Source organism: Loxodonta africana, chromosome 11, assembly GCF_030014295.1.
Source record: "Loxodonta africana isolate mLoxAfr1 chromosome 11, mLoxAfr1.hap2, whole genome shotgun sequence".
NCBI lineage: Eukaryota > Metazoa > Chordata > Mammalia > Proboscidea > Elephantidae > Loxodonta > Loxodonta africana.
This window is the reverse complement of record NC_087352.1, coordinates 43,761,888-43,778,279: the sequence shown is the minus strand read 5'-3', so window position 1 is coordinate 43,778,279 and position 16,392 is coordinate 43,761,888. Positions and strand designations below refer to the sequence as shown.

Here is a 16,392-nt window from a genome sequence, read left to right as displayed (position 1 = left end):
GGCTCTCCTCTAAGCAGTTTTTTCCATGTGGTGTCATATCCTCCAGGGCCTTTCCACTCGGCCCCTCCAGCAGGACAGCTTGGATTGTAATCCCGCCATGGGATTACAAAAGTGTGAGAGGAGAAGCTGCCAGGCCTTTTAAGGACTAGGTCTGTTACAGCATCCACTCTATTTCATTCTATTGATTAAAGCAGGTCTCAAGGCCAGCCCAGACGCAAGGCCAGCCCAGGTACAAGCCCAGATACAATTGTAAAATTGAAGTTTTTTTTTTTTTTGCTTTGTGAGATTTGCTCAATATTTTACACATTTAAATATTTTGATTGATTTTTCAGACAAAAATTATTTTTATTTTTTTTTTTAGTTTAGTTTTGGCTAATTATACCAGCTGTATTTGTTTGAGGAAACCCTGGTGGCGTAGTGGTTAAGTGCTACAGCTGCTAACCAAAGGGTCAGCAGTTCTAATCCGCCAGGTACTCCTTGGAAACTCTATGGGGCAGCTGTACTCCGTCCTATAGGGTCGCTATGAGCCAGAAACGACTCGATGGCACTGGATTTTTTTGGGTGGGTGTTTGAGAATGCTTTTATGATTTTTTTATTTTAAAAATACTGCTCAAGTCATCTGTGGGTATGTTCTTGTTGTATATATATGTACATAACATAAAAGAAAAAGACTCCTGATCAGCCTCTTTCACACACCCCATCAATCCTCTCCCCAATCTTTTATGGATTTGGTGTATATCCTCATGCACATACAGAATTTTTTTTTTCATGAGGTTTTTTCCACATAATGGAAATCATAATATCATACCTTGTTCCATTGAGCTATATACTTTTTTTCTTATTGATGTGCAAGGATTGTTACATGTTTGGGATATCTGTGCTATTTTGTCATTTTTTATTGTTTTTCAAACATGTTTCAGACTCTAAATTGTTTTGAAACAGCTTGGTATAAAGTGAATCTAGTCAGCCATAGCTGAAATACTGGTAAGATTTGCATACCATAATGTGAGTTTTACAACTTGTTTTACTTGTTTTTCTCTGTCTTGGCTACTTGGTAGGTTATCATCTTTTTTATAAGCCTTCTATGTAAAAATAATAAAACTTTCGACAAACACAAAGGATTGGCTGATGTTCTTTTACTTTCACTGTACTTTTTTTCATTTTAAGAATTGATATGTAAAATGTAATTTTGACATTGGAATATAAAAGAAAGAGTTAAAACATGTTGGTCAAATATTTCTCATTAATTTAGTGTTCCAAAAATCCAGTAGCATTAGCTGTATATGATTAAATGTTACTTAATTTTGATTACTGATGGCTGTAAAACAGTAACTTAAAAAAAAAATACAATTATTTTCAGCTGTGCTTCAAAGTTGTAAATAATCACCCAGGGGTGCAACAAGCTATCAATGTGAGTGACCACTTTGCTTTCAGATTATTTTCTTAGATTGAGAAATTTAAAAAGTTTTCAAAAGCAATGATAAAGAAGCAGAGCCAGGAAAACTGGAAAAGCTCCACGTATATAAAGATGAAATGAAATGATGCGGTAGACCACTTGTACACTGCCCGGAACACACTGAGGGCTCAACAATGTTACATAAAAATGTAATATTAGTTCATTTGGTCCTCACGGTAACCTTACAACCTTACAAGGTGTAGATACTGGTGCGTCCTAGTTTTACAATAGAGAACATGGAGGCACAAAGAGACTAAGCAATTTTCCAGGGTCACACAGCTAGTAAGTTGCAGAATTTGTGTTCATAAGTTCGGTGTCATATTGCTTTTCTACTGCTATTGCAAGGTTTTTGCTAGGTGCTGTCGAGTTGGTTCCGACTTATAGCAGCCCCATGTACAACAAAACGAAACACTGTTCGGTTCTGCACCATCCTCACAATCATTATGCTTGAGCCCGTTGTTGCAGCTACTGTGTCAATCTATCTAGTTGAGGTACTTCTTTTCCATTGACCATCTGCTTTACCAAGCATAATGTCCTTCTCCAGGGACTGATCCCTCCTGGTAACTTGTCCAAAGGGATTGGTGAAAAACAAGACTCCAGGAATTGACACAATACCAGTTCAGATGCTTTAAACAAACGGATGCAACACTGGAAGTATTCACTTGTCTATGCCAAGAAATTTGGAAGACAGCAACCTGGCCAACTGACTGGAAGAAATCCATATTTATGCCTATTCCCAAGAAAGGTGATCCAACCGAATGTTGAAATTACCGAAAAATGTTATTAATATCCTACACAAGGAATATTTTGCTGAAAAATCATTTAAAAGTGCTGCAGTGGTATGTTGGCTGGGAACTGCCAGAAATTCAAGCTGGATCAGAAGAGGACATGGAACCAGGAATACCAAAGTTGATATCAGATGGATCCTGGCTGAAAGCAGAGATTACCAGAAAGATGCTTACTGTGTTTTATTGATTATGCAATGGCATTCTACTGTGTGGATCATAACAAATCATGGGTAACATTGCAAAGAATGGGAATTCCAGAACACTTAATTGTGCTCGTAAGGAAAAAAAAAAAAAAAAAAGGAACCTGTACACAAATCAAGAGGCAGTTGTTCAAACAGAAAAAGGGGATACTGCGTGGTTTAAAGTAATGAAAGGTGTGTGCCAGGGTTTTATTCTTTCACCAAACCTATTCAATCTGTATGCTGAGCAACTAATCAGAGAAGCTGGACTGTATGAAGAAGAATGGGACATCAGGATTGGAGGGAGACTCATTAACAACCTGTGATATGCAGATGAAACAACCTTGCTTGCTGCAAATTAAGAGGACTTGGATGAAGATCAAAGACCACAGCCTTCAGTATGGATTACACCACTATTAGTATACCGAAGGAGAAATATAAACAACTGTAATGTAAAAATTCTAAAAACAGAAATTAAATACTTAGCCATAAACTTTAAAAGAAAGATTGGGAAACCTTCCTAAATACACTTTCACCAAACTACTTATTTTAATCCACTTGTTTTCCATGTAATTTTCTGCTTTTAGATGTGTCATAATACGCTTATTAATAATATTATAATTTCATAGACTATACTAACAAAACATTGTTTGAACTTTTTTGTGAACTAAGGAGTCTAAACCTGAGGCATCCAGAATGGTAGCTATTAGCATATGTGGCTATTTCAATATCAATGTAATTAACTAAAATTTAATAAAGTAAAACATCCAGTTTCTCATTCATTCCAGCCACATTTCAAGTGCTCAGACCCACATTTGGCACTGAATTGGACATCACATATTTAGAACATTCCCTTCATCACAGGAAGCATCAAAAGAAGGTGGAAGGAATACACAGAGTCACTGTACCAAAAGGAATTGGTCGACATTCAACCATTTCAGGAGGTAGCATATGATCAAGAACTGGTGGTATTAAAGGAAGTAGTCCAAGCTGCACTGAAGACGTTGTCAAAAAACAAGGCTTTAGGAACTGACAGAATACCAATTGAGATGTTTCACCAAACAGATGCAATGCTGGAGGCACTCACTCGCCCATGTGAAGAAATTTAGAAGACAACTACCTGGCCAACTGAATGGAAGAGATCTATATTTGAGTCCATTCCAAAGAAAGGTGATCCAACAGAATCCATAAATTATCAAACAATATCATACACAAGGGAAATTTTGCTTAAGATAACTAAAAAATGGTTGCGGCAGTACATTAACAGGGAACTGCCAGAAATTCAAGCCAGATTCAGAATTGTACATGGGATTAGGGATAGATATCATTGCTGACGTCAGATGGATCATGGCTGAAAGCAGAACATACTAGAAAATGTTTACCTGTGTTTTAGCGACTATGCAAAGGCATTCGACTGTGTGGATCATAACAAATTTTGGATAACCTTGCAAAGAATGAGAATTCTAGAACTCTTAATGGTGCTCATGCGGAATCTGTACATAGACCAAGAGACAGTATTTTGAACAGAACAAAGGCATACTGAGCGGTTTAAAGTCAGGAAAGATGTGTGTCAGGGTTGTATCCTTTCACCATATTTATTCAATCTGTACGATAAGCAAATAATCTGAGAAGCTGGCCTATATGAAGAAGAATGCAGCATCAGGATTGGAGGAAAACTCATTAACAACCTGTGGTATGCAGATGGCACAACCTTACTTGCTGAAAGTGAAGAGGAATTAAAGCACTTACTGATGAAGATCAAAGACCTTCAGTCTGGATTACATCTCAACAGAAAGCAAAAAATTCTCACAACTGGACCAATAAGGAACATAATGATAAATAGAGAAAATATTGAAATTGCCAAGGATGTCATTTTACATGGATCCACAATCAACATCCAAGGAACAGCAGTCAAGAAATCAAACGCCATGTTGCATTTGGCAAGTCTGCTGCAAAAGACCTCTTTTTAAAGTGTTAAAATGCAAAAATGTCAGTTTTAGAGTGAAGGTACACCCGACCCAAACCTTGGTATTTTCAGCCGCTTCATATGGATGGGAAAGCTGGAAATGAATAAGTAAGACTGAAGAAGAATTTATACCTTTGAATTATGGTGTTGCGGACCAATATTGAATATATCACGGACTGCCAAAAGAACACACAAATTTGTCCTGGAAGAAGTATAGCCAGAATGCTCATTAGAAGCAAGGATGTCTAGACTATGGGTCACATACTTCGGACATGTTATCAGAAGGGATCAGTCCCTGGAGAAGGACATCATGCGTGATAAAGTAGAGGGTCAGCGAAAAAGAGGAAGAGCCTCAACAAGATGGATTGACAGAGTGGTTGTAACAACGGGCTCAGACAAAGCAAAGTGAGGATGGTGCAGGACTGGTTTGGTTTTGTTGTACATAGGGTTGCCATGAGTTGGAATCGACTCGACGGTACCTAACGACAACATCATTACAGAACATTCTGGTGTGTGGTGCTGCTCTAGAATTACATATTCTTCTATGCTGTTTATGAAACAATAGGCCCTGGTTTACAGGCTCTTGTTCTGAAATACCGAGGGAGCTGGGGCCCTCTCTGTGTGAACCCTCCCTCAAGAAGTGTAGCGTTTTTTGACAGGAGTGGACATTGTAGTTCCAGCATCTCAGTGTCCTTTTCCTGATCTTGTGGAAGCATGGCTTCTGCCTCAAAGAACCCAGAAGTTCATGAAGATCAGTCGATATTCAGACCACTATTTCACTTAGTGTATAATAAGCTAAGATTAAATTGAGCTGAAAACTGGGAATGTGGAGTTCAGGTTAATTGCTTGCATTTATTTGGAACTTATATGTGTAAATGATATAATAATCAATGTTCTGATTTATCATAATGAAAAAGTAAGATATTGGTGGACTATGTTTGTAGCTCTGCACTGATGTTGCTCCGTCTGTCTTAGTCTTTTAAAGATTCCTGCTGCACATTCTACCACGCAGAGATGGAAGAGCTTGACTTTGCTAACGCTACAGAGGAGTCTAGAAACCACATAAACACCTGGTAGCCGATAAGACAGAAGGTGAAAATGCATTTTTATTCCTTTTAAATAATATTTTAAACATTTTACTTTTAGTTCCTTCACAAGGCAGTCAGATATAGATAGGAGTGCTTTTATTCTATAAATAACGTGTAAACTTTAAAAATTTATTTCTGACATCATGTCAAGGTATGACAATTTCTCTAGCCATTCCTTGCTTTCATCAAATATCTATGGTTTCTCTCAATATTCGGTAGACCTCCTCCATAACATTTCACACTTTGGTATAGTTTTTTTTTTTTTGTCTATAGTCTTTCTTTTTTACCAGTTGCATAAAGAAAGGTCAGCACTGCTGAAGGGATTCGGGCTGTCCCCCTGAAGCAGTGCTCGTGTTCCACAGCGTGTCCACGAAGACTTGCCAGACGCTTGCCAAGCCCTGGTCTACCTTCTGTTCTTAATTTAAACTGTTCTTTATACTTGCTACAACTCCTCCCCTTTTGACCATCCTTTCAGTTTCTTTCCTTAAGTCATAGGCACCCGTCATTGCTTTTTATCTCACGTGCTATCAAATCATCCTGCCATATTAATATCTATTGTTGCTTACATGTGTTTTATTCATATTGTGATATTTTTCTTACCAGATCTGGACACTCTACTTCATGTAGTTATTGTTGCTATTGTTTTAAGGACGAACATTCATGTACCTGATTATATTCTGGAGAATAGTGAAATCATTTCATCTTGTTCTTGACTACTGTATTAATTTCCATGTGTTGCCATAACAAAGTTCCACAAATTGGTAAATTAAAAGTACAAAAATTTATTCTCTAACAGTCCTGGAGATAAGAAGTCTGAAATCAATGTGTTAGTAGGGTCATTCTCTCTCAGAAGGCTCTAAGGGAAAAGTCGTCCTTTTCACTTCTAGCTTCTAGTAGCAATAGGTGTCCTTGGTTTCTGTCAGCAAAACTACAATTTCTGCCTCCATGTTCTTGGGACCATCTTCTCTTTGTATCTGTCTGTCTGTGTCTGTCCTCCTCTTTTTATGAGGACACTGATCATTAGATTGGTCCCCACCCCACTGCAGTATAACTTCATGTTAACTTATTATATCTTCAAAGACTCTATTTACAAAGAAGGTCATTTTCACAGATACTGGGTGCTAGCATTTAAGCACATATTTTTAGGGGACACAATTTAACTGATACAACTACTAAAGGTATTTGATTATCATTCCTAATGCATAAATTTGGAAACCCTTTCAGATAACTGGTTCTTTAATTCTTTACAGGTAAAATTACAGAGGTGCTGTATTCTGGTTTAGCTGATTCGATGACTAAGCTGATTCTTGTCAATGCCATCTATTTCAAAGGAAATTGGCACAAGCAGCTTAACAAAGAGCCTACCAAGGAAGGCCCTTTAAAATCAGCAAGGTGAATATTTTTCAGTAACAATGGAGATTTTTTGGAAATAGTTTCTGTGTTCATATTGGTTTTAAAACATGCAAGAAGGTTAATCTCAAGTAACTTTTCCTTCATATGGCCCTTGGTAGCCCAGTAGCCAAGCACCAAGCCTTGAGCCTTTCTCTTATCCTTTTCCTAAGTTACATATCTCACCAAAGGTGGGTGCATACAATTAGACTCCTGTTCTGACTCCCTGTGTTGGTTAAGGTTGTATGTCAACTTGGTTGAGCCATGATTCTCAGTGGTTTGGCAGTTAAGATGTAGTTTGGCAGCTATGTAATGATATAATTTGGCAGTTTTATAATGATGTAATCAATGCTATGATGAGATCTGCTATGAGCAGCCAGCCAGTTGAAAGGGAGTTTCCTTGGTTTGTGGCCTGCCTCCAGAATATAAATGGATCTTCCAGCAAAGCTCTTGCTCTGGATCCTGCATCAGGCTCATCATCATCTGACCTCCAGTTCTTGGGACTTAAGCTAGCAGTTTACCTACTGATCTTGGGATTCATCAAGTTCTATAGCCTGTGAGCCAGTGCCCTGCCATCTTACCTGCCATTCTAGGGATTTGTTGGCCTCTGCAGCCTGTGAGCCAGCAGCATGCTCTCTGACCTGCTGGTATTGGGTTCATCAGTCCATGCAGGCACTTGAGTGAGGAGAAGCCTCCAGCTTGATGCCTGATCCATGGATTTGGGACTTTTCTGCTTCTACAACCACGTGAACCATTTTCTTGAGATAAATCTCTCTTTCTATGTGTATATGTATATACACCCACACGCATATGCTTCACTAGTTTTGCTTCTCTAGAGAACCCAGCCTAAGAAATTTGGTACCAAAAGTGGTTTCTATATGACTTTTCTAAAATAGTTTTCAAGTCTGGTTAGTCTTAAAGATATCAATGACTCTGCTTCCAGTATTAAAAGGGGCACTGCTAATCCATGGCGTGATGTAGCAATAGAAATATGCAAAATGTTATCACTAAGAGATCAAGTACTGGTAAGAGGTGAGACTCTAGGTGATTGCATGTTTGATACTTTTCTACAATATTGTCAAAATGAGAAGTATAAGGAAGCTGGTTGCTTGGTCCTACTTGGGCTAGACAAAGTTGCGAAAGTAAGAGATGAACTCAGGGCTTCAGAGACACAGCTCAAAATGCCACACACATGACCTCATAATTGCCAGTTGTGCCCTGAAAAAGAGCCTTATTTCTTACAGTAACAGAGCTGATATTGCTGAAAACCAAGTCCAGAGTCTTATTGTAAAAGTTACTGAATTACAATATCAATGGAATTCCCAACCTCAAAAGATGTCTGAAGTTAAAGTGAGGGCATTGATTGGGAAGAAATGGGATCCTGAAACTTGGGTCGGGGGCAGATAATCGGGAAGCTTGCGAAACGGAGTCCTAATTCCATAGACTCATTCCTGCCAACAGAACTAGCCCTCTCACTCTCATCTAAAGAGATTACTCCATCTTTTTCTCCTAGGCCACCCTCTCCAGTAAAACTATTAGCCCTCCACCCCCTCTGATGAGATTAATTCAGCTGTGTCTTAAAAGCCTTTGAGTCATCGCCTGGGGAGGGGGCTAAGTCATTGCCTGGGGCATTGCCTGAGACAGATGCCTTCTAAGACATTGATGAATGTTCTCAGAGCACATCCCTACCACATTTTTGCTTCTAGACCTATAACTAGTCTTAAGTCTCAGTGAGCCCCAAAAGGTGAAGTACAAAGTGTGACCCAGGAGGACATATGCTATACTCCCAAAGAACTGCTTGAGTTTTCTAATATGTACAAACAGAAACCTGGGGAATATGTGTGTGAATGGCTATTAAGGGTGTGGGATAATGGTGCAAGGAACATAAATTTGGCTCAGTCTGAGTTCATTGATGGGGCCCACTAAGCACAGATTCTTTATTCAGCATTTCAGCTCAAGAGGTTAGGAAATGCTCTAATAGTTTATTTGGTTGGTTTGCTAAAGCATAGATTACGCAGTGGCATACACCAAATCAAGCTGAAGTACCACACCTGCCTTGGTATACTGTAGAAGGTATACAAAGGCTTAGGGAAATTGGCATGTTAGAGTGAATTTATCAGATTAGACCCACAGACTCACACATGGGGTGCCCAGAGGACATACCTTTTACTACAACAGTGAGGAAAAAAATTGTGAAGGGAGCCCTAACATCCTTGAAGACTGCCGTGATTGCTATTTTATGTATGTCAGATTTGACAGTGGGAACTGCCCTAACTGAATTAAGACACCTAACTACAATGGGGCTAACTGGACCCCATAGTGGTAGGGGCCGAGTGGTGGTACTGAACTGACAAAGACAGGGTGGTCATAGTTACTGAACAGACAGTGGAGTCAAAGCGGTAATCAGAATAGTCTGACTCATATGGACCTAAGGCATTAGCTACTTAGTCATGGTGTTGCTAGGAGTAAAATAGATAGGAAATCTACTAAATACTACTTGATCTGTACAAGAGGAAGAATTATAGGTCAAGTGAGCAGGAGTTTAACTTGAATTTCCACAACAGAGAGTCATGGCCCCTCAAACAGTTCCCAGACGTGAGCTGGTTTATATACCCATACCCATAACCCCTTAAATGAAGGGGAGGCTGGGTCCCCTTGAGAAAGGACCCCATTGCACTTCCAAAAATTAATACAGTTAATCTTTCTCCCAGCCTTCCCGAAAGGGATCTATGGCCTTTTACAAGAGTGACTGTTCATTGGGGAAAAGGAAATAGTCAGAATTTTTGGGGATTACTAGACACTGGCTCTGAACTGACGATAATTCCAGGAGACTCAAAACATCACTGGAGACATATCACTGACTATACTGAAGTGGAAATTAAGAATACCCCCAGCCACGTTGGGTTCCTCATGCCTCTGGATCAATAGGCAAAAAAGGGAGTTACCATACTGGCTGGTGTGATTGATCCTGATTACCAAGGGGAAATCAGATTGATATTACATAATGGAGGAAAACGAGAGTATGTCTGGAATACAGGAGATCCCTTACGGTTTCTGTTAATACTACCATGCCCTGTGATTAAAGCTGGTGGAAAACTGAAATTACAGCAACCCAAATCTGACATGATTGCTAATGGTCTCAACCCTTCAGGAATGAATTTGGGTCATTCCAGCAGCCCAAGAACCACAACCAGCGGAGGTACTTGACAAGGGTAAAGGGAATACATAATGGGTGGTGGGAGAAGGTAGTTGTAAATACCAGCCATGACCACATGACTAGTTACAGAAATGAGGACTGTAATGGTTATGAGTATTTCTTCCTTGTATGTGTGCATCAAATATTTTTGTTTTCTTCACTTATAAGATGTAAACAGGGCATTTTCAATCGTATACATCTTAGTTATATCACATTACATGCAAGTATGACTTTGTAATTGTCCTTATTTAGAAGTTATTTATGGTTTAAGGAGATGTGTACAGGTGTCAAGTTGGTAAGGTATAGACTGTGATGGTTAAGGTTGTGTGTCAACTTGACTGAGCCATGTTTCTCAGTGGCTTGGCACTATAGTTTGACAGTTATGTAAAGTTATAATTTGGCAGTTATGTAATGATGTAATCAACTCCATGATGAGATCTGCTGTGAGCAGGATTAGTTGAAAGGGAGTTTCTTTGGGTTTGTGGACTGCCTCCAGTATATAAGCGGATTATCCAGCAAGGCTTTCACTCTGGATACTGCATCAAGCTCGTCATTATCTGATCTTCGGTTCTTGGGACTTGAGCTAGGAGCTTACCTGCTGATCTTTGGGTTCATCAACCTCTGCAGCCTGTGAACATTTGGCAGCCTCTGCAGCCTGCTGTCTGACCTGCTGATCCTGCATTCATCAGTCCATGCAGCTATGTGAGTCAGGAGAAGCCTCTAGCCTGATGCCTGACCCACAGACTTGGGACCTACCAGCCTTGACAAACCATTTCCTTGGGAGAAAAGTCTCTCTCTACATATGTATAAAACCCATCACCATCGAGTCAATTCTGACTCATAGTGACCCTATTGGACAGAGAACTGCCCCATAGGGTTTCCAAGGAGCAGGTGGTGGATTCAAACTGCTGACTTTTTGGTTAGCAGCAAAGCTCTTAACTGCTCTGCCACCAGGGATCCATATATATGTATGTATGTATATAATACACTTCACGGATTTTGCTTCTCTAGAGAGCCAGCCTAAGACTCCCTAAAGTTATCTTCTATTTTGTTTTCAGGGTATTCTGTCTATATCACAAATCTGGTCCTATAGCTCTCAGGCTTAAAGTCCTCCCTGGCCTCCCATACTTTTTGAGATAATGTTCAGACTCCACAGTGTGATAGTGAGACTCTTTATAATCTGGTCCAGCCCGTTTCTCGGTCTTCCCTTTCCATCAGTCCCTGTAAACTCCTTTCCTTCCACGAGTGTCCCCTGGAGCCTTCCCTGGCAGTCCTGCTCCCACTGTCATTCCAATGCCCCTCCTCTTGGGCTGTCAGAGCACCCTGTGCCTGTCCTCATGAGCACACAACAGCGGGTGAATGGCAAGTCTGTGTTGCCTCCCTGCTGAGCAATATTTGAGGGCAGAAACTGCTGTGTTACACATGATAATACATAGTTGGTACTCGATAAATACGAAACAAGTGAATAACCTTCAATTCTCTTTCTAATAAAGAAAATAAACATACAAATTCTTGTTTAAATTCAGGTGAGCACAAGGGCATGTCCATAGGACAAAAAGTTTCCCTCCCCTTAGCTTAGAAGGTATTATTTGATGATTACCTTTTATTTTTCTCACCAAATACAGCTGATTCTTTCTTTTTTCCTTAACTGTATTGCAGAGATTTTTGCACATACACAGAAATAGACAGAATAGATTCAGTTTATTCTTGCCACTGATCAGAGTTGAGTCTGAGCCTTCATTTTCTTAAGAAATACGTATTTTTTTCTAGCTTGATTATTAAATGAACTGTCCTACTTTCCTCAGGCAAATGGTTTCTCTCCTTGAATTTTGTTTAACAAGATGTACGTTAGGTCTTCACTCAGCACAAGGCACAGGAAGCCCCAGCTCAGTTGTGTGCACTCATATAAGTTCGTCTTCCCTGCAGATGGAGTGAACAGAGACAGGCTTATGTGGCACCTGGGTGATTCGCTCAGGGAACCAGGCTCCCTCTCCTCTGCTCTGTCACCCTTAGTACACGACTTTCCTTCTCCTGTCACAAGTTGGTTCAGACACTGCAGCCACTATCCAGGCTGGAGGGAGGGGGACAGACCAAAGTCAAACAGACAAAGCCTTGTCCTTCTGATGTTCTGTCCATTTATTAAGATAGGGAAACCTTACTTCTGTATCTCACTGGCCAGTCCTGTTTCATGCTGCTTCCTGTAGCTACAGGAAGGTGCAGAATTCTATTTTTCTTTTCAGTGTCTACATTAGATAAAGACAAGGGAAAAGGGGTTGCAATGGGTGTTGAGTGCACCAAATTATAGGGTATGTGTCTCAAAGGGCACGGATTTTGAGTTGATGTGAATTTACCTTTTACTTCATTTATAAATAATTCTCTGTACAAATACTAATTTTGTGAATCATTCAGTTACAAGTGTTTTGCTGGAACAAGACATGCTCATTTGTTTACATATTGTCTGTGGCGTCTTTTAAGCCAGAACAGCAGAGCTGAGTAGTTGTGACAGACACTGTATAGCCAAAAAGAGGTAGGGATGACTACAGATAGAGCAGATTAGCAAAGGAACATAAGGGCTCAGTGATACACGTTACATGGGAGATTTCTTGTCTGTGCCCAATGCAGATGTCCAGTAGGCTGTGGAATATGTGAGTCTTAAGTACAGAAGGGAGGTTCAGCTAGATATGTGAATTTGGAACTTACTTTGAAAGTCATGAAATTGGATGAGATTCCAAGGGAAACTAAGATCAGAGATTGAACTCTGATTACCAGAGCGTTTGGAGGTCAAGACGATGAAGACAAGCTGGCAAAGGATCCGACATTGTTTTCCTGAAGCCACGGGAAGAGTTACAGAGTGGCCAACTTTGCCAACATGTCCAATGTATGAATTGGGTCACATTACAACTTAATGTTTGTCAATTTCCTTTGTAGACTGAAGAGACACCTGTGCAGATGATGTTTAAGGAATCTACATTTAAACTGACTTACGTAAAAGAAATATGCACACAAATTCTGGTGCTTCCTTATATTGGAAAGGAGTTGGATATGATTATCATGCTTCCAGATGAAAATGCCGATTTTAAAACGGTAATGAGTGTTAGGCAATTAATAATCCTTAGTGTTATCATTGTGCTAGGATGGCAAGAGAATTTCATTCAGATTTCTGGGAGAGATATTTTGAAAGTTAAATCCACAGAACACGGTAATGGATTCATTGGAAAGAAATGAGAGTGAAAGAGAAGGCCAAGGCTGAGATCCTAACTTTACACACTTTTGATAAAATAGAACACCAGACTGCAAGAAGACGGTCATCCTCACAAATGTGTTCTAGTTTCTGCCTTGGGGAACAGGTTTGACTAAGTGCCTGGAATTCAGGAGTCAAGGTATAGAAGTGTCGTCTTAATTATCTAGCATTCCTATAACAGAAATACCACAAGTCGGTGGCTTTAACAAACATTTATTTTCTTACAGCTTAGGAGGCTGGAAGTCTGAATTTAGGGCGCTGGCCTAGGGGAAGGCTTTCCTTCTCTGTTAGCTCTTGAGAAAAGTCCTTGTCTCTTTGAGCTTCTGCTCCTGGGAGATCTTCATGTGGCTTGGCTCCTGGGAGATCTCTCCTTCTTCACTTGCTTGTTTAATCTCTTTTATATCTCAAAAGAGATTGACTCAAGATGCACCGTACACTAGTCCTCCCTCATTCACATAACAAAGACAACCCATTCTCAAATGGGATTATATCCACAGGCACAAAGGTTAGGATTTACAACACATATTTTGGGGAGACACAATTCAGTCCCTAAGTGCAAAGTCGTCTTCTACTTGAATGCTTTGGCATTATCATGCCGTCATCCATATCTGTGCTGTTCAATATGGTAGCCACTGCCACACGTGGCGATTTCATTTTTTTCTCACAATTTTCACTGAGATAAAATTCACATACCATGCAAATCACCCATTTAAATTTACAATTCAGTTATTTTTAGTATATCCATAGATATGTGCAACCATCACAGTGAAATTTATAAATTTCCAGCATTTCAAGGAAAAATCATGTATTCTTTGGCTATCATCACTCTGCTTCCATTCCTTCCCCAGCCAGTAATGAACCACTATCTCTATAGAGTTACCTTTTCTGGATTTTCATATGCTTCAGCAGAAACATAGCTTGTGGTCTTTTGTGGCTGGCTTCTTTTACTCAGCATATCAGTATATTGTTTGTTTTCATGGCAGAACAATAATCCATTGCATGTATGTACCATACTTTGTTTAATATTTATATTAATTAAAATTAAATATAATAAAAAAATTCAGGTCTTCACTTGCACTACTCAACGTTTCAAGTGCTCAGTAGCCACCTTTGGCTTGTGGCTGCCGTATTACGAAGTGCTGGTGTACAGCATTAACATCATAGCAGAAAGTTCTATTGGATAGCACTGTTCTAGATTTTAAAATCTCCAACTCTCTTCTTCTAGGTGGAAAACAAATTTACTGATAAGAAATTCATAGAATGGACAAGGCCCAACACAATAAACGAAAGAAAGGTGGAAGTTTTTTTTTTTTTTTCCTAAATTTAAATTGGAAGAAAACTATGACATGGAGAATGTCCTTACAAGTTTGGGCATGGCTGATGCCTTTGACAGGGCCAGGGCAGACTTCTCTGGAATGTCATCTAAGTGAGAACTGTTTTTGTCCAAGGTTGTGCACAAAGCTTTTGTGGAGGTCAATGAAGAAGGCACAGAAGCAGCAGGTGCCACTGGTGCCATCGTGATAGCATTCTGTGCAAGAACCACTCCAAGGTGCTGTGCTAACCACCCCTTCCTTTTCTTTGTCCAGTACACCAAGGCCAACAGCATTCTGTTCTGTGGCAGATTCTGCTCTCCATAGGAAATGGTAGTCACTGGATATAGAGTGCCCTTCTCCTTTCTCCTACTGATGTATTTTTCTTCTGCCACTTAATGCTGTGCCTACAACCCAGTGACCTTATTAGTGCAGAGCAAACAATTCAGAAATTAAGGGCCTAATTTTTAATTCTGTATTCAGAACTCCTGTGTGTTTGCATGGTAAGTGGTTTTCTAGGATCCGCAATTGACATTCACTGAGGTCTTGTGGTCCCTCTGGCAGTGGCAGCAGTAGCTACTTAAAACCATTCTGCTAGCTTGTGGAATTATTCAAACAAACCAAGCCCATCCTTTCATGGGAAACAGGGGCACCTCACCCTCTTGTTACTACAAAGCCTACCTCCCACAGCCTCTGCTGGTTCACTCTGCTGCTAAGTGCCTCCCTGTGTAGCCCTGCCTGGCATATGGTGTCCCCCTCTCCGAGGCTGTGAGTATATGTGACTAATAAACTGCCAGTGTTGGGTCTTGTATGCGTAGCCATTTCATATTATTTAGGTCAGATTATCCCAGCTTCAGCATCAAGGTGAATAGGAGCGGATCAGAGCACAAGCTTCCTGCTCTCAGAGGCTCTTTTGATCTCATTGAGTTACCTTTCTTTAGCCGTCTGACAAATTGCCATTGAAGAATTATCACTCAGTATTATATTACATTTCAGTAAAATGCACGACCGCCTGAATAATGTTTCCACGTGTTTTATGAAATTGCACTAGAAGACATTTCCATGAGGTTGTACAGTGTTTCTTGAAATCATCCACAAAATGAATTCCTTCTGGTACCTAATTCTTTGAAAAGGCTGGCCTCACTCACACACAAATGGTTAGTGAACACTTGCTTTAGATAGTGTTTTGCATAGATGATTTTATTTAATCCTCAACGGTAAAGGAGGAATCTGAGGCTTAAGTTTTAACCACAGCCTGATCTTTGAGCCTTACACAGGCACAGGGAATCACTGTTTCCTCACGCACAGGTCCACAGTGGCATCGTCTTGTGTTAGCTTTCAGGAATGTATTATTGCAAGAGATGCAGTCTACAGTGTGGAATCATTGTGATTAAAACACAAACAACAACCTAGAACTTTAAATAGCAGAACTTTTACAATATTTGTAACAAGGGTAGCGGCCACTGACATCTGAAAGATTACTGAGGCTTATTTATCTTATAGTCAATCACTTTAAAAAGGGGTTGATTACATCTTTGCATATATTTTTTCCTTTTTCTAAAAGGCAAGTATTCCAAATGTGCTGACTTTTTCTGTGGTGACAAGTGGTGGTCAGTAGAACACCTAGCAGGTATTTTTGAAAAAATACAACCTAAGGTCACTATAGGAAACCCTGGTGGCACAGTGGTTAAGTGCTACGGTTGCTAACCAAGAGGCTGGCAGTTCAAATCCGCCAGGCCCTCCTTGGAAACTCTATGGGGCAATTCTACTCTGTCCTAT

The 16,392-nt window shown here is 39.9% G+C and overlaps 1 protein-coding gene across 1 annotated transcript in view; it reads left to right on the top strand.

Moving 5' to 3' along the window:
* The window catches only part of LOC135232695 (serpin B6-like), a 33,244-nt gene extending 17,641 nt beyond the window's left edge, over positions 1 to 15,603 (top strand). Inside the window, 6 exon segments of the mRNA XM_064293210.1 lie at positions 5,365 to 5,462; positions 5,768 to 5,781; positions 6,728 to 6,869; positions 10,018 to 10,078; positions 12,991 to 13,146; positions 14,605 to 15,603. Of these exon segments, the coding sequence (XP_064149280.1) occupies positions 5,365 to 5,462; positions 5,768 to 5,781; positions 6,728 to 6,869; positions 10,018 to 10,078; positions 12,991 to 13,146; positions 14,605 to 14,940 (807 nt within the window). The 3' untranslated portion in view covers positions 14,941 to 15,603.
* The last annotated feature ends 789 nt before the right edge of the window (positions 15,604 to 16,392 follow it).